The sequence below is a fragment of the Tursiops truncatus genome, chromosome 3 (genome assembly GCF_011762595.2).
Source record: "Tursiops truncatus isolate mTurTru1 chromosome 3, mTurTru1.mat.Y, whole genome shotgun sequence".
Classification (NCBI taxonomy): domain Eukaryota; kingdom Metazoa; phylum Chordata; class Mammalia; order Artiodactyla; family Delphinidae; genus Tursiops; species Tursiops truncatus.
In genome coordinates, this window is record NC_047036.1 from 43,751,748 (window position 1) to 43,769,305 (window position 17,558).

General features: G+C 39.9%; 1 protein-coding gene and 1 long non-coding RNA gene across 4 annotated transcripts in view; one reads left to right on the top strand and one right to left on the bottom strand.

Moving 5' to 3' along the window:
* The window catches only part of MAP3K1 (mitogen-activated protein kinase kinase kinase 1), an 82,485-nt gene that overhangs the window by 20,146 nt on the left and 44,781 nt on the right, over positions 1 to 17,558 (top strand). For 2 of the 3 annotated variants that reach the window (XM_073802127.1, XM_033852876.2), the window contains exon 2: positions 1,293 to 1,374. The exons of the other annotated variant lie outside the window; for it this stretch is intronic. In XM_073802127.1, coding sequence (XP_073658228.1) covers positions 1,325 to 1,374 — 50 coding nt within the window. In that variant the 5' untranslated portion in view covers positions 1,293 to 1,324. The remainder of the gene's footprint in view (positions 1 to 1,292; positions 1,375 to 17,558) is intronic. 3 annotated transcript variants of the gene reach the window in all.
* Positions 7,995 to 17,558, bottom strand: part of LOC109549121 (uncharacterized) — a 72,596-nt gene continuing 63,032 nt past the window's right edge. The window contains exon 4 of the long non-coding RNA XR_012330693.1: positions 7,995 to 8,149. This is a non-coding gene — a long non-coding RNA (uncharacterized lncRNA). The remainder of the gene's footprint in view (positions 8,150 to 17,558) is intronic.

Consider the following 17,558-nt stretch of genomic DNA (forward strand, 5'->3'; position numbering starts at 1 on the left):
TGTTATGTGAAGTTCTTATAAAAGAAGACCGGTTGTAAACACAAATTTAGACTTCAGTATGTTTACTGTACCAGAAAAGAGAGTAGGCTCAGGGTGCAGATGTGGCTGAACTTCCTTCATGCGCACACCTTTGCCAGCAGAATGGGAGATGTGCTTGGAGTGCATGGTCAATGTTAACACTTGTGGAGCCTTCACCCTTTACAGAGTGCTCGCACAGGCTGTCTCATCCTCGCCCTGCGACACAGGCATCTTCCCATTTTACAGCTGGTGGGAATACCTCAGAAATGTTAGGGGGCAATAGGCAGAGTGAAAACTCCTGACCCTCTGCTCTGTATATACACACGCTCCCTCCTCTGGGCTTCTCCTAGGCTCACACCTGCATGTCCTATTGCATGCTCTGAGGTAGCTGCCTTGGGTAGCTCAGGCATTTAAAATTTATTTGTTTACAACTAAACATAGCTGTTAGAGCTCTTAATAAATGGGTCATGAGAATAATAGCTAGTTTTCATTTCCAGTGGTTTCAAATTAAAGCTCAATTTAGACTTCGGCATTCTTTTAATTGGTGTGTTTTGAATGTTGGTTGTGCCTGTTTACTCATTAGAATAAAGATACTAATTTCTAAGGCACACATCCAATATAGCGTTATGCCTAAATGGGCTTCAGTTCATTTATTCTCTTACTGTTATTTGTTCTCTACTAGTAATATAAGTTAACGAATGCCTGCCTATCAAGTATTTTGTCTTCAGCAGCCATCTTCTATAATTAAAAGAGCTTAGTGGCTCTGAGAGAATTCAGTAATTTCCCTGACCCTATGCCTCCCCAACAAACAAAGGAGATTATCTTTGAGTTTAACTGCAGAAAGGTCACTCAGGTAAAAATGAAATCTCCTTTAAGGCAAGATAAATATCTTTGCCCTTAACTGGGTCTCTAATATTCCATTATTTTGTTTCTTAAATAACAGTAGTAATGTGTTTGCAGTCCCAGAAATCTTACATATGTGCTGCTTCTGGAAAGTTTCACTATCATTCCAAACTCAGTAATGTTTACTGATATACCATGTGGCTACTACTGTTCTAGGAACTGAGTTATCCCCAGATAAGAGCTGGTAGGTAACAAGATAATTCAGTTCTTGTGTTCTCTAGCTAGTTACTGATTACCAGTAGTTAGTTTCATGAGAAACTCTTGGAGAAAACTGAGGAGTAGTTGTAGGTTCTACCTGGGTTTGACCATTTTCATGTACACACTGGATATGAGACAACTTCATGAATGCTGCCTGTTGATTGTCCTTTTAGGGTACAAATGATGTAGGCAATGAAGAAAAAAGATGAAGAAAGAAATACTGTTGCGCTTTAAGAAAGCCCTCTTAATAAAAACGTGAGTTGACACCCCCCCAAAAAAAATCAAGAATGATTGTGTCAGACTCCTGAAAATGATTTTATTATGTGTATTGTATTTATATACAGCTTTTAAGAAAACAACTTGTAGAAAGTAAAATATGCTTAGCTTTATATCTTATTACATTGATAGTAATTCCACCTCTGGGATTGAAGTTTCCTGGCTGAGATGCTTCTCTTTAATGGTGCCTTTGCTCAGTTCAGTCTTGGGTTTCTCCGAATCTCTCACAATGGCCAAGAATTGAGGAATGAATGGGGACTTCCTATGGGCAATTTTGATTTCCTGATAGGCAGGCCCCGGCTTATATCCATACCTCTGAAAGGATAGTGGGGAATTCTAGCTCAGATTCCTCCGAGCAGTGCCAGGATTTCCTGGAAGAGAGCAGAGAAGAACCTGCAGGAAAATGATACCTGAGAGGCAGAGGAGACTGTTTTACCCAAGGAGAAAATGGTCAGCAGTAGTAATGCCACTGGGCAGGATGCAAGGGTAGCTGTGACTGCCTCAAGGCCAGAATTAGTGGAGTATTGAGCATTGGAGCCACTGAGCTTCCTTAAGGGATGACAGGGCAGTGAGGAAGCCCAGGCTCCTCTTGAGAAGCTGGAGGAGGACGGAGTGGGAGAGAGGCAGAAGCCTAAGGATTTGCAAAAGCGGGGAAGCGTTTTGGGGTTGGTTGGGTTGGTTTTTGTTTTAAGGCAAGAAGGGAGGATGCTCATAGGCTGAAGAGACGGAGCATAAGAGGGGAGGTTTGTTGTTAAAGTAGTGAGTGTGCTTTCCTGGAACACTGACATTTCTTAAGGGAGGGGCTTGGAGGGTGCTTGACTGCATAGTGAATAGGAAGCCAGTCTGTGATGAAGTTTGCCATGGTTATGAAATATGTTGGTAGGGGTTTTCTCGGTGTTTAAATTATTATTGCTCATGGTGTAACAAAACATTCATCCACCTGGCAAATTTATTAAGAAGTGGCTACATGCCAGGCACTAGGAATATAGCAGTGATGAAACAGACAAAAATCCCTGCCCCCACAGAGATTATGTCTTCACAGAAACATGGTTGTAAGTATTCTTGGAATCCATTTCATGGTTTCTGCTTGCACTTTTTTTCATGTTTTGTGGCCTTCCCTTAGAATGACATGAACACTAAAGTGACCTTCCTGCACCAGATGTTCAGAGGATTGCTTTCTGTCCAAGCCTTCCGGGTGGCTCTTGGATTTTTCTACCCTCTTCCTAATTGCTGTTAGTAGTTACCTTATGGAAATACTGTCCAGGTCCCATTTTAACTTAGGCAGCACGTCTACCTGACTGGTAGCCAGTCAGATTTTGATGTCGAAGGTGTGGGTGTGGCGATAGTCTGGGGAGGTAACCCAAGAGTACTTTCTTAGTAATAATAAAATATCAAAGTTTTAAAATGATTTATTTTTAGAAAAATAATTGAGGACATATTTAGAAATATCTTTGTACATATTGCTTATTATCTTGCATAACTGATAGACTTTCTTGGATGGAAAGTGGTAGAGATATGGCTGATGCTTTGGCACTTAGGCGGTTTATCTTTGCTTCAGGTAGAGGGTGACTTGTTACTTATATGTCGCTAGTGGTTGTGCCATTGATAAACATTTGTTTATGTCCCCTAAGCAAATTTTTGAAGTTTTGTCATACATATGTGATCGTCGGATTGTGAGAAAGTTGTTGAGAACAGCTGCTTTAGCTTATTGGTGAACATCCATTCGGCAAACTTCTGTTGAAGAGAAAGGACCCGGGAGCATGCTCTGCAGCCTGCCATTCTGGGAATGCTTACTTGGAACATTGAACAAAATTGATTCAAGTCCCTAGTCTCATAGTTTACCTTAATTCATTTGAGTTTTATGTTTTAGTCATACTTGTTTTTTGTTTTTAGTTTCTTTTTGCGGTACGCGGGCCTCTCACTGTTGTGGCCTCTCCCGTTGCAGAGCACAGGCTCCGGACGCACAGGCTCAGTGGCCATGGCTCACGGGCCCAGCCGCTCCGCGGCACGTGGGATCTTCCCGGACTGGGGCACGAACCCGTGTCCCCTGCATCGGCAGGCAGACTCCCAAGCACTGTGCCACCAGGGAAGCCCCATATTTGTATTTTTAACACAAAACTGTCACTGCACCGCTCTCCCAAATCTTGGAATAAAATTGACATTCTAGAAGTAGATGCTTTATTTTTTTCATGCTTATGCTGTGGTTTCAAATGCATCCTGCTAGCCGTATCCCCTCCAAACTAGGAGAATCCAGGTTTGAGGAGTCTGGATTGGGGGTTCTAGCGCTGTCTCTTCCCTGGAGACACCCCATTCATTGACCTCCTCAGCTAGTTCCCTTTCTTCCACTCAGGTTTCTTCCTAATAGGATGTAGTCTTGTCTTCTGCCTCTTCCCTCCCAGGCACAAAATCTTTTGGGATTTTCTTTAGAATTCTTTCTTCCTGTTAACTACAGGAAAATCAATAGGTATTAACAAAATTAGAGATATGGACAAGTCCCAAAGTTATGGAAAAGTTTTTTCCACTGAAATACATGTGTCTAAGCTTATGGTTTTGGGCTTCCTTTACTGACCATCTCAGTGTTTTACTGGGGGTGAAATCTGTCACTCTTACTACAGCTGGTATTCCCAGCTCTTCTCTCTTTCTGCAGTGTTCCTAAAACTAATGGTGGGGAGTTAGTTTACACAAAGGCCTCAGTGAAGCTTATTTACATCTTAGAGATCTTTCGTATTGGAAGGGTGTTACTTCCTCATCGCCTGCTGTGTACAAGTACCAGGCATTTCAGAGTCAGTACTGTTAGAGTGGTGGATGAGTAGGACATAGGCCTTGCCATCAAGAAAAAACACAGCCCGAGGGGAAAGATCAATCTCTTCCTTTATTCAGCACATATTTATTGAGTGTCTGCCATATGCCAAGCTTTCTGCTAGGGCAAGGAGCATAAAGTTAAGACTCGTTTCTGCTCTCAAGGATTTCACAGTCAAATGTTGGAGACAGACAAGTAAGAAGCCATTATAACAGAGTGCTATTTGCTGAGTTGGGACTGAGGAAGGACCCCCCGCCCCCCCCCCCCCCCGCCCTGACTGAGTTAGAGGGGCTGTGACCAGTGGGGAAGGCTGAAGGCAGCTTCTGGGATAGTTTCTCCAAGGAAGGGAGGACCCTAGAACTTGTGATGAGGTGGGAACCACAGGATATACCTAAGGAAAATTAGACAAATTTTATTTTTATTTTTTGCTTCTTCTGTATACTAGATAAACTCACATTTTATTAATTGTCAACATTGTTTCTGTTTTTCAACGTAAAAGTTTTGAGTTTCAGCCAGAATGATAATGAAGTTTTTTTGTTTGTTTTTTTGCGGTACACGGGCCTCTCACTGCTGTGGCCCCTCCCATTGCGCAGCACAGGCTCAACGGCCATGGCTCACGGGCCCAGCCGCTCCGCGGCACCGGGGCACGAACCCGCGTCCCCTGCATCGGCAGGCAGACCCCCAACCACTGCGCCACCAGGGAAGCCCTTAGTTATTTAATTAAAAACAATATTAATATGCATGCTTATGAAAGAGTTGCTGTCATGTTTTAAAACAGAAAACAATAATACAATTTATAAAGTACAAGTATAGTTCTTTGCCCCATTTCCATTCAGGTTATTCTTTTATAATTGAAGTCTTTAAAATTAGAAAATGGTTAGGAAGAATGGCTTTTGAAGCATATATCAGGCTAAACTGTAAGTCAAAACCTGCCAGTTTAAAATAAATGCGATTCTTTGGTTCTCCTAAATTGTAGCTTTTGCTACAGTGAAAAGAAATTAGCATATTTATGAACATCTGCAAAATTCCATTGAAATGAGAAGACATTATTCAGGTAGACAGAATGTAATGATTCAGACTATATTTGGGACAGGATATCGGAATTAATGTGGCTTCTCTTTCAAGGTATTTGTGGGCAGATGACATCTTTAATATTAATAATTGCCTGTTACATTTTTAAGGAAAGAGTGCCACCTATTGAATGAAGGTTTTTTTCTCTCCTCCCATTCCATTCCTAGAACGTTCTGTTTCACTTTGAATCCTTGGTTTCTCCAACTGTGTACTATAATTAATTCCAATAGGTAATTTATGCCAGACAGTGAACAAAGAAGTTAGATTCACTCTTGATCCTATCTTCCAATGGATTAACTAGGGTGGCTAGTATTCTTAGAGGGAGTTTGTGCCTCCGAAACCAACTGTAGAAACAAAACCTAAACATAAGCATGATTCAGCTCTTTGCAAGTTTCAAAACCTTCCCATTATTTTAATGTATTCTCTAGCTGAAGGGTTTTTTGTTTGTTTTAAGATGGGTGTATGGGCACTCAGTGAATAGGAATTATTCCGGAATAATTGAAAGGGATTGAGGAATTTATGACATTGGTCAAGATCTGCTGGGGAGACCTCAGTCTCCCAGGGGATATTGTTGGATTGTTGGATCACAACTTGGCCATAGGTCACTTGGGGAGATTCCTGAGGTTCAAATCCAAATACCTACTTCAAAATAAACCACGTGGTACTTTTCGGTAGTTCTTATCTGTGAAAGGCTGAGAACATGAACACTAGCAAACACACCAGTATCAGAAGTAAAAGATTTCATTTGAGAATTTACGTGGCCATTATTTGTAGTTTATTGGCACGTTTGTGGTGTATCGGCTTAATACATTGCTAGGCATCGATTGTCTCCAGCTTTTCCACTTGTTTATTGGACTGTGCAAGTAGGGAGTGATTTTTTTTAAAGGAGGTGAACTGTATGCTAAATTGATTTATACTTGCTGATGTAGACAGATTAATCGTACAGCCCACTGAGGGATGATATTTTGTATTAAAATCCTAAAGTCAAAAACAAAAAAATAGGGCTTCCCTGGTGGCACAGTGGTTGAGAGTCCGCCTGCCAGTGCAGGGGACACGGGTTCGTGCCCCAGTCCGGGAAGATCCCACATGCCACGGAGCGGCTGGGCCCGTGAGCCATGGCCGCTGAACCTGCGCGTCCGGAGCCTGTGCTCCGCAACGGGAGAGGCCACAACAGTGAGAGGCCCACGTACCGCAAAAAAAAAAAACAACCAAAAAAATATATTGTGTAAGGTATTAAAATTCATTCCATATAAAATGTTTAAGTTGTCTAACCCAAATATGTCAAGCTTATGTCCTAAATACCAGATGTAATTAACCAAAGATGTCACTTTTTTTTTCAGTTTAAAGAATAAATTGCATCTAAGAGAGTAGATCTTAAAAGTAAAATAAGTAAGTAAATAAATTGCAGTGACATCTATTCATGTTACTTAAATAAGGAGTACTAATTGGCTGAATGGCAAGCATTCTCTGAAAATATTATGATTTTCTAGTAATACAAAAGCAAAAAAATTTTAGCAGTAATTGTGTTTTCATATTAGCAGTCAGAATGACTCATTAAATGTTAACACTGTATCCCAGCTTTTCTCCATTTAAAAAAAGCAAACTCTCACCTCTCTGACTTGACACAGATTAAGCATTTCTGAAATGATGATACCACATTATGGGAAAAGCAGGCTTTGTGGCCACAGAGAGCCCTGGACTCGGGAGTTAGAATTCAGATTGGAACATTGTCACAACTGAAGCTGAGACTTGGCCAGAAAGCCACCATGCTTCATTTCTCATTTCAGGCTACTACTTCACATCTTTTTGACTCAGAGCACTTAAATACGCAAAATGGTTATGTGTCTTTTAAGGAAGAGAAATCTGTGGTTCTTTCATTTAAAAAAAAAAAAACTAGAAAAGTTAATGTTTTCAGTGTTTTAAAAAAAACCCTTGAAATCCATGTTTTGTGGTCTCTCCTTTCTTGAATGTTTCTCCTAACGGTTGTTTTATCTTTCTGAGAGAGCTTTGATAGAGTCCCTTGTACATAATACGTACCCTTTTAATAATTAGATTTGAATTGCTTTTATCATAGTGCCTATCAGGGGTACTGAGTCTAAAAGTTTAGTAATTTCTAGTCTGAGTTTCCACAGGGTCTGTGGATCCGTATTTGTTCTATGGTGTTGTTAATGTTGAGAAAGGATTCTCACATTTTAAAACACCAGGAGCCACTGGATTATAGATGTACAAAGAATATTTTATACAAATAAACTGTTGGGAGGTATTCTCCAGATACAACAATTAGAGGGAGTTTGTGGATCCTGTTGAGCTTTATATTTTTTGATATTATTTCTCCCTCACAGAACTATAGCATTTACATAGTGGCATTAATAAATGAATCATGTTCATTCTAGATGGCCCTGAATCTTGTAGTCTGATCTGATTTGGTAAATTCTTGAATTCCAGAAAGGTTGTGAATCGCTTAAAGATTATGTAGCTGGCTAATGGCCTAGTTATGACTTGGCTCTTAATCTCAAGACTCCCCAGTCCTGTTATTTTTCTTTGGTTTTGTGAAGCCTCCCACAGTGTAGAGAAGAGTAATTCAGTAGCACATGTTTATTTTTAAGGAATATATCAGCCATACAGAGGGAAAATATTAGAGCATAATATAACGAACAGCCATAAAACCATTGCCTGTATTTAATAAATGTTAATATTTTATCATATTTGCTGCAATTGGGTATCTGTGCTTTAAAGAAACGAATATTCAAGACACAGTTGGAGCCTCCTCCTTTGTCTTCTTACCTCCCTCCTTGCACCCCACCGGTAGTGGGCCACATAGTAGCCTTGTTTGGCAGTCTTCACATTCCAGATGTCTCTAATCAACATTGTTACCTCCTGAAACTAGAAAAAAATAGTTGTATTTTGCTATTTTCATCTGTTTTTCAACTAACATATTGTTAAAAGAAATTATGTGTAACATAGACTAGAAGGAAGAGCACAGGGCTTTGAAGCCAGAGAGACCTGGTTTTGAAACAAAGAATTCCCACTTACTGTGGATCCTTAGTCAAGTTACTTATCTTTCGGTAAGAGTTTCTTTGTCTGCACAAGGGAGACAATGTGTCTTACTTACATTGTAGCCTCGTGTGAGAGTTGGAGCCCCTGTAAGGATAGCACCTAGCATGATACCCAGTTCAGAGGAGGTCTCCATAAAGAGTAGCAGATCATAAATAATGATCATAGTAATAGTTGTAGTAGTTGCATTTATTGTGTGCTTACCATATACTTGGCACTATGTTAAGTGCTTCATCCATGTTCATTCATTTTAAAACTGTGAGATGAGAACTATATGCTAAGGGCTTAAAACAGTGAAAGGCACAGAGAGGTTAAATAACTTGGGCCAAAGCCATACAGCTAGTAGGTGTCAGACCTTGGATTTTCACTCAGTCATTCTAGCTCCAGAGCTCATGCCACTGATCACCATGCCATCCATCTTGATGATGTTTGTGGTATGACTTCTTTATCTACCCTGTCCTAGGAACATGTCCTTCAAGTTACGTCATTTCTGTTGAATAAGAAGCCCTTTTGATTTTGCTGTGTATACAACCAAGATTTTACTGGTTTGGGTGGCTATTGCCCCATCAATGCCCCTAACAAACCCCACCGCCGTACTTTCTAAACTCCCCAGTGTGGGCCTGGCATGACTAGTGAACGAATTTGGTCAGTTCCCTGTAGCCATCTCTGGACAGCTCTGCCTCCTCGGCCATTGCCCTCGCCTCTTTCAGCCACACTGGTCTCACTGCCTCTGCTGAGCACTGATGCTGCTTCTGCCCTGATCTGCTTCCCACCAGTCACTGCCAAGAGTGCTGTCATCAGTGCTGAAGACACACGAGTGCTTCCACTGTGCCAGAGCTCCAGGGGTTTGCAGTGAAGTGAGGACCGTGCCCCAGGCCCCTTTTTTATTTCAGATTCTGGGGCTTTCCTCTAGGCATATAGAGCTATTTAGAGCAAATGGCTTATCGGGTTTTCGGCTTTGTTTTTTTGGCTGATACCTTCTTTGTCTTCACCCCGGACCTAAGTCCTTGGCAGAGAGTGAGCAGACTGGGCCTGGGGCAAATCTTAGTGACAAACTCTGGCCTCTGCTAGCGGTTAGATTGGGCCACGTTTGTATGTCTGACATCCACTTCTCTTAAGATGAGTTTGTACCAGGTGAATTTACTCATCTCAAGCTGGCTGTCAGGTGATCTTTTTCCCACATATTTTGATTCTTGGAGGCTTAGTTGCACTAAAGACAATTGCTGAATTTTATGATAGCTCGTGAAGCCTTATATTAAGACATTAAAACAGCTGGTGTTAGTTTCTTCTCTGGATTTTTCTTCTTAGACCTATTGACTCAGTTGAGCCAGAAAGGATATAGAGATGATCACATACACATTTCTCTCTAAGGACCACTACTACTCTGTCAAAGATGTTTTGCTTAAAGGACTTCTGTGCCAAATGAGTGCAAGGAATACTGTGTTACCTTCTTTTTTCTTCCCTCTTGGAAAAATATGATGCACATAGGTCTTTAAATTAACGTGTTTATTTTAGTGTTTCCTAAACAGCAGAATCATAAACTGTTTAATATTCTATAGAACATTATTTTCACCAGAGCTGTTTCTTTTGTCAAGAAAATCTTTCAGCCTTCATTGGCTCCAAGCCTGCCAGTCCTGTTCTTTCATTAAATATTATTCAGGCGGGCTTCCCTGGTGGCGCAGTGGTTGAGAGTCCGCCTGCCGATGCAGGGGACACGGGTTCGTGCCCCGGTCCAGGAAGATCCCACATGCCGCGGAGCGGCTGGGCCCGTGAGCCATGGCCGCTGAGCCTGCGCGTCTGGAGCCTGTGCTCCGCAACGGGAGAGGCCACAACAGTGAGGCCCGCGTACTGCACACACACACAAAACATATATATATATTATTCAGGCATCACCTCCTCTGTAGATCTTTCTAGGACTCTCCTAGATAAAATTAAGATGGAGATCCACTCCATCCTTGCAACTATTTATGATATATTAAAATACATCTATTATAGCAAGGTTGGCATCTGTTTTCTCTGTTCTGCTAGACTAAGCGCCCAGAGGGATAGAGATCCTGTCTTACTTTTCTTTATCCCACTTCGTATTTGTATCTCTGTTGCCTAGCCCAGAGCTTACACGTAGTAGGCGTGCCAACATTCATTGAACAGAGTGGTTTTCTAGCATTAAAAGCATAGAGAAGAAAAGCTACATTTGTCAGGAAGTCATTCTTCCTCATTCTGAGCATCCCAGTTAACATGCCTTTCCACCAGCTAGGAGGAAGTACTGTAGAAATAGTGCTAGCTGTTCCACGGGGTTTGAAAGAAATCATTCTCCTAGCAAAAAGGCTGTAAGAGGGCTTTGTGCTCTACTTCAGCACTATATGCCTTCTCATCCATTAATCTGGGAATGTTAAAAACAGTCCAAGGGTTTTTATTAACACAGAAGGTACTCAAAATGTTACATTTTTAACTTTAAACCACTTTTCTTAAACTGTGGGAGGGAAAATGTGCAGTAACATACCACTTTTGCGATTATTAGTTTTGTTCATTTGATCTTTTAGAATATTCAAACTGAAGCTGCCACATTTCTTTCAAGGTAATTGACTTAGTAAAAATGTAATCACACACCCATTGGAGAAGGTTCCAAAGAAAAACATACATCAGAGCCCCCCATAACACTGACTTGGGAGCTTTTTGATGAAAACCAAAATGGTGAAGGAGCAGCCATCTTTTCCCCCTGGAATACCAGCTTTGTGCCATGGATTATGTACCAGAGCCCTTAGATGGAGGACAGGACACATGGCTTTTCTGAAAACTGCCCCAATAGTAGTAGTGTAGGGAGTTCCGATATACTTCTATAATGTAGTATAAAAGCTCACTTACATTTATGCATCAGTTGTCTTTTACACATTCCCAACCCTAGGTTTGTCAAGTAGCATGAAAGAGGAATTCTTGAAAGCAAATACACATTTAGCCAAATACTGTAAAAAATTAGCATCCTTTTCCTTGCTTACTGATCTATATTCAACAGTTAAAGAAGAGGATGTTCATACGTCCCATTTTTTCCCCAAAGGTTTCTAAAGGTTCTTCGTCAGTTATCAAGGACACAACAAAGGAAGGAATAAACAGTGGAATTTTTAGCACTGAATATTAAAAGAATACAGGCTTACAGAGTAAAAAGTATTTGAAGCTTTCATGGGTTTTTATTGGAAAGGAACAAATGAGAAATGCAACCATATTGGTTTTAAACTCCCCCTGTAAACAATGACTCTTAAAAAATAGTTTACATTAAACCTGTAGATTTTCTTGAGTTCATGAGTGAGAAGAAAAGAATAGTGTGAATCTTATCCCATAGGAAGATGGGTAGAAGAATAGTAGTACTTAGAAATTTTGTTACAGAAGTGATTACTTTGATGAGTAAATAAAGTATTTTTGTAAAATATTTAGTTTAATAAACGTTCCAGGGACACCTAGCAACTTTTCAGTCCATTTGTTTTATCAGTGGTAACAGAACTGCATTCAGTTTTTCTGTCACTAAGATATTCATATATTTTGTGACATGATGAATCTTACAAAATCACAAAACTCATTTCTGTCCAGTTCTATTTTTACAATTTTCACTTGTCTGCATAAATATTGCCATCAAATTTCAGTTCATAATTTGTGACAAGTCAGTGAATTTCATTGAACTTGAATCATAAGACATTATAGAACTGACGTGTTGGTTTCACTTTAGTCTGATTTGTTTTCTTTTATGCCCACACATAAGGGGTGTTCACTTGAAGAGACACCTGCCCTCACCATCTCTGGTTTTCCTCCTTGACTACTTTTTAAAAAATAATATTTTTTATTTCAAATTGCTAAATCTTCTAGGATGTTCATTTCCTTACTAAGCTAACTTGATTACTGACTTGATTCATCTTATTTCCTTTAATTTTCTTTAAATTTCTTATCAATTTTAATAGTCATTGCATATACTTGATTGTCTCTACATAACTACTTCCCTCCTGAATTTGCTGTATGTTTGAGCTGTCTGAATTATCTTTTCCTCCTGATGAGTTTTTTTTTTTTTTAATTTACTTATTTTATTTATTTTTTGTCTGGGTTGGGTCTTCGTTGCTGCCCACGGGCTTTCTCTAGTTGTGGCGAGCGGGGGCTACTCTTCATTGCGGTGTGCAGGCTTCTCCTTGTGGTGGCTTCTCCTGTTGTGGAGCACGGGCTCTAGGCACGTGGGCTCAGTAGCTGTGGCTCGCAGGCTCTAGAGCGCAGGCTCAGTAGTTGTGGCGCACGGGCTTAGTTGCTTCATGGCATGTGGGATCTTCCCGGACCAGGGCTTGAACCCACGTCCTCTGCATTGGCAGGTGGATTCTTAACTACTGCGCCACCAGGGAAGTCCTCCCAGATGTTTGTTGATTTGAAGTGATAACCAGCTGCTCTGACTCCAAATCATTGGTTGCTTATCAAGTCCGTGGCATCTGTTGCTCTGGGTGCTTTGTTTGTGGCTGCAGGACATGCCAGGGGAAAGGACCTGCCCTCAAAGAACTTGCACTTTCCTTGTCTAGGCTGACCTAGGTCAGCTAGAGAGCGAGTATTTGCAGTATGATTATCCACTAATTTTTTGGTTTAATTTTGGTTAATTTCAAACATACTTATCACGATTCTATACCATGTTCTACTTTTCAGAATTCTGTAATTTTTAGTGGAGAATAATTATAATCTTAAAACTCAAATGGGGTGATATTTTAATAGAACGGAATCCTTGATATCAGGTAAGTTGATTTTTAGTATGTGCAAGACAATTTAGAATAATTTATAAATATGAATCAATCAGAATAACTAAGGTGGTATTAAGCTGCTGGTAATCATTGTTGATAGTAAGCTATATTGTCATCTTTGTTATTTGACCTCCATATTATTTAATTTTTGATGTAGTTAACCAGAACGTGAGCTTTTTGAGGATGAAATTCTGTGCCTGTATCCTTCAAAGGACTAAATAGGAAGGTTTGCACATAATACTAGAAATAGTTTTTCTCACCCTGATGAAGATTTCTGATAGAGATTCAACATATTATAAAACTGATTATACCATGGCCATACCCATATTAAGAAATCAACAGTCCTTCGTTGTGCTAAAGAGAGGATATTTACTCTGTATTGAGGGAAAAAAAAGTAGTTGCCTGTTTCTTGGTAAAAATAAATAGGAGTTGTGCCATCTTTAGTTCTTAGGGCCAAACATTACCGAGCACAACCTGGAATGAAATCTTCTGGGGACTAATTTTCATAATGTGAGCCACTTTTATATATTATTTCTTATGTAAAATTAGACGTGTTGTAAATGTTGCATTACATAAAGATGGAAGGGTTGGCCTTACCAATGATTTTATCTAATCCTTCTTGCTCAGAAGAGGGAAAAGGCCAGCAGTTGCCAATGACAATATATCTCTGGAGGAATTATCTTAAGGAAAAACAGAGTTGTTCCACCACTGAGATACAGATTTTTTGGCCTCAGATCTAGGTGTATGAATTTTAAGCAGTTGTAAATACTAAGTTTGCTTTTGCCCTGGAAATCATTCATATCTGAGTTAAATCCAGTATTTTTCACAGACTTTATCACCTTGGACACATAACCTCCCTGCTTTTTTTCTTATCTGCCAGTGGGATAGTTAAGAGTCCCACTCTCATGAGAATTGACTGAGATGACCCACTGTTAGCACAGTGCCCTGTCGATGGTAAGGGATGGTTAGCCTCTGTTGTTAGCCTTCATGCTTCACCACATTCTCGTCATCCTTTCCGAAGTCATTCCTTCTCTTGCCTTTTGCCTGGCAACTTAAATTTTAAGGGTCCCAGAGTGGTCTAGTTTTGTTTTGGGAGATAGTTCCTCCCTTGCTCTCTCTCCTCTTGGTAACAAAGCTTGTGGGTTTTAGTATGTGAATTCCTGCTGCTAAGATAACTTCCCAAGCAGACCTCAGTTGGGTGGCTCTGAACTGTGCCTGTCCCAAATAATTCAGTGCATTTTCCAGGGTTCTTTGAGATTGCTTGGACACTGAGAGAATTGAGATTCTCCCTAAATAAAGTTATCCATAATCTAAACTGTTCTGGAAATCTTTATGTATACTAAGGTTAAACCCCATTAATTTCCAGAAGGGTTTCATATAATCATTATACTCTTTGTTACTCCTATTACAGTGACGTACTCTACTAATGAATAAAATTAATGTGCTTCTTTAATTCTTATAACGAAAGTTACCATTTAAAAAACTTGTTTAAACTTCTTTGAATCCTCATCAAGTAGATATCAACTTAGATATCTGATGCTGACTCGCTGTAAAGACAAAATCAGATTTGACAGTGACCTGCTAGACCAGTGAAGAGCACAGGCTTCAAAGTCAGATTGAGTGGGGTTTGAAGCCTGTTCCTACCACTTAAAACTGTGTGACCCTGGGCTTGTAACCCAGCCTCTCCAGACCTCAGATGGTAAAGACCTGATAGCGTTGTCGGGAAGATGAAATGAGTTAATAGTCGTAAAGCACCTAACACCTTGCCTGACACATAACATTCACTTTTTCTGTTATGACATAAGTCTGGCAGTTACTTCTCCAACCACTAGTTGTTGACTAACATTATATTTTCATGCTAAAGATGAACCATTTAAGAAATACCTTAAAGAAATTATAGTAAACTTGTAGGATTCTGTTTTTCAGTGTTTATCGAATGTCCTCTGTGTGCCAGGGAATGTGCTGAGTTAGTGTTTTCATCCGGCTCTTCGGGGTTGCAGGGAAGAGAGACATGTTAGGGTTTATTTCAGTGCAAAATAAAGGACCCGTGAAGTTTCTGCACATACGTGTGGCCTCTGGAGAACATGGTGATTCACCACGTGGGGAGGTATGTGTAAAAGTAGCTCCGGCTGGCTGGCATCATGGACAGGGACCCAGGTACAACTCTTAGGTTTATTGCTTATTCCCTTCTCCCTGTTGCTAACTACATCTTCCTTCTGACTAATTTCTCTCTTCTGCCTTATTTCTGTCTCATTGATCCTATTTACTACTTTGCTCTTTTTCTCTATTTTGATGCCATTCTTCCTGCCATAACACTCTCCATGTATCTTGTACTCAAACTCCCATAGAGAGAAGGTCTGGTGAAGATGTATAGCACCATCCAGTGTAGAGGGTGTTTGGATCAGGGCACATTCTTACACCAGCCAGCTGTGGACTTCAGGATGGGTTCAAATATATAAAGCATGGTGCCCCGGGTGTCAGACACCACCCTGGGAAGAGGAATTGGCTATGGCTGGATAGGCCCTCTGGCTTCTTGTAGGGTGCCTTTTGTGGCCTGTCCAGGACATTTGGCACTGATGATAGAAGAATGAATAAGATGTGGCAACCTGTCCCAGAAGAGCTCCCAGTGTGGTGAGGGAAGCAGATATTTAAACAAATACTTGAGTTTATGCTGTATGATAATTAATACTAGCATACGGGGAGGGAATGGCTAACTGCTGTAGAATGGCGGTAGGAAATTCTTTACTGAAGGCATATGAGATGACAAAAGGCGTATTCCTTTCAGGATATAAATCATCTGCAAAGACAGAGAGATGTGAAATATCTTGGTGTGCTTAAGAAGAGAGTATTTTAGTGCTGTGAGAAGAGGGCAGTGGCTGGCATTTAAGGGGTTCCAGGAAGAGGGTCTAGTATATGATACCAGTGAGGCTAGTCAGAGTGTTAGAAACAGAACTAGGGAAAAATCATCTCCTAGAAAACAGGTGGGGGAGAGCTACAAGAGTGGCAGTCTCATCAACAATGGCTGGTACCACAGTGGGTCAGATAAAGGCAGGACTGAGTGGCTTCACTGAGAAGGGGCCATTGAAGCATCTCGTTTTATAGCAGGTAAATTCTGTAGGTCTAGGAGGAGTCTAAACTAGCAACCTAACCTCAGGGGAAAAAGGTTTTTTGAAGCTCTAGGTCAATCACAGATTCATTCTGAGGAATGTTTAGAAACCAAAAAATGCAAGAAACCTCATGTTTTCTAAATAAATAGGAAAGGAGGATAAAGCTTAATCTGTAACAATGTTAAGTTTCTCATAGTTATCTGAATAAAATTTTATTAGGTCTTCAAAGTAGTTTCTCAAAATATATATGTTTGTTTTGCTAAAAAGTCAGAAATACACAAGCTACTATTTTAGTTAAAATAAGAAGTATGGTTCTAGGTAATAGATAGGGCAAGAATAACTCTCTTATTCATGTTTAACCAAAATGGATTAGAGGCCCTCTAATCTCACAGTGATTTTACAACTATCTGTTTAGATTAGTCTGTGTTTAAAAAAAAAAACAAACAACTTTCCTGCTATAGCTATGATATTAATTGGATAAGATGCCTAATCACTGCTATATACATGTAGACATACACACATAGCTGGTAAAAATAAAAACCCTGTTTATGTCTGATCTGTGAAGACTATATGTTAAGGTTATAACAAAACGGTAAGTATGTAAGAAAAACTTGTTTTTCTTCCCAGTTTGGTTTTCTTTTCAGAGATAAATGAAGCTAAGTAGGTATGATTTTTTTTTTTCTGGCATGTAGAATAGAATTTACTGTATATTTCATTGAATCTGAGATTCCATTGGTTATAAATTGTACCATTATTTTCTATACCATGAAGAAATTTTTAAAACCCTGTCCATTAAATTATAACAGCATTTGATTCTAAGAGGCATTCAGATTTCAGAGATATTAAAATGTGAGGCACAGGCATGGGAAAGTTGAACTAAGAAAGGAAAGTTTATACAAGTTTATTGGAGATGGCAATGGGGCCAGGGACCAGGTGCCCCCATGGCAGGCTTGGAAGAGCCGGGGCTCCAGGAGGACACGCTGAGGGTCCTAGCTGCCTTCCTTAGGCGGGGTAAATTTTTTTTTTTAATGTGAAAAAATACACATTTTAGAATTAATGATATATAGTTATTACTTATGAAGACATTAGAAAAAACACTTAGGTTTATATTTGCAGATCAATTTAGGAACAATAAAAATTGTTCTACTGAATAAGATCTAAATTACAAACTGAGTCTTAATTAAATACAGAACTGTAAAAAGATTAACATGAGTAATCATTAAATTTTAAAACTAGGAAGATCCTTACAGCTGCCAAAGATGTTAGTAAATGATCATTTAATATTTATTTTAATACCTACTGTAAGCCAGACATTGTTAGATGTTGGTTGTGTAGCCATGGATGAAACACTCACTGTGCCCTCCCTTTGTGGAGCTT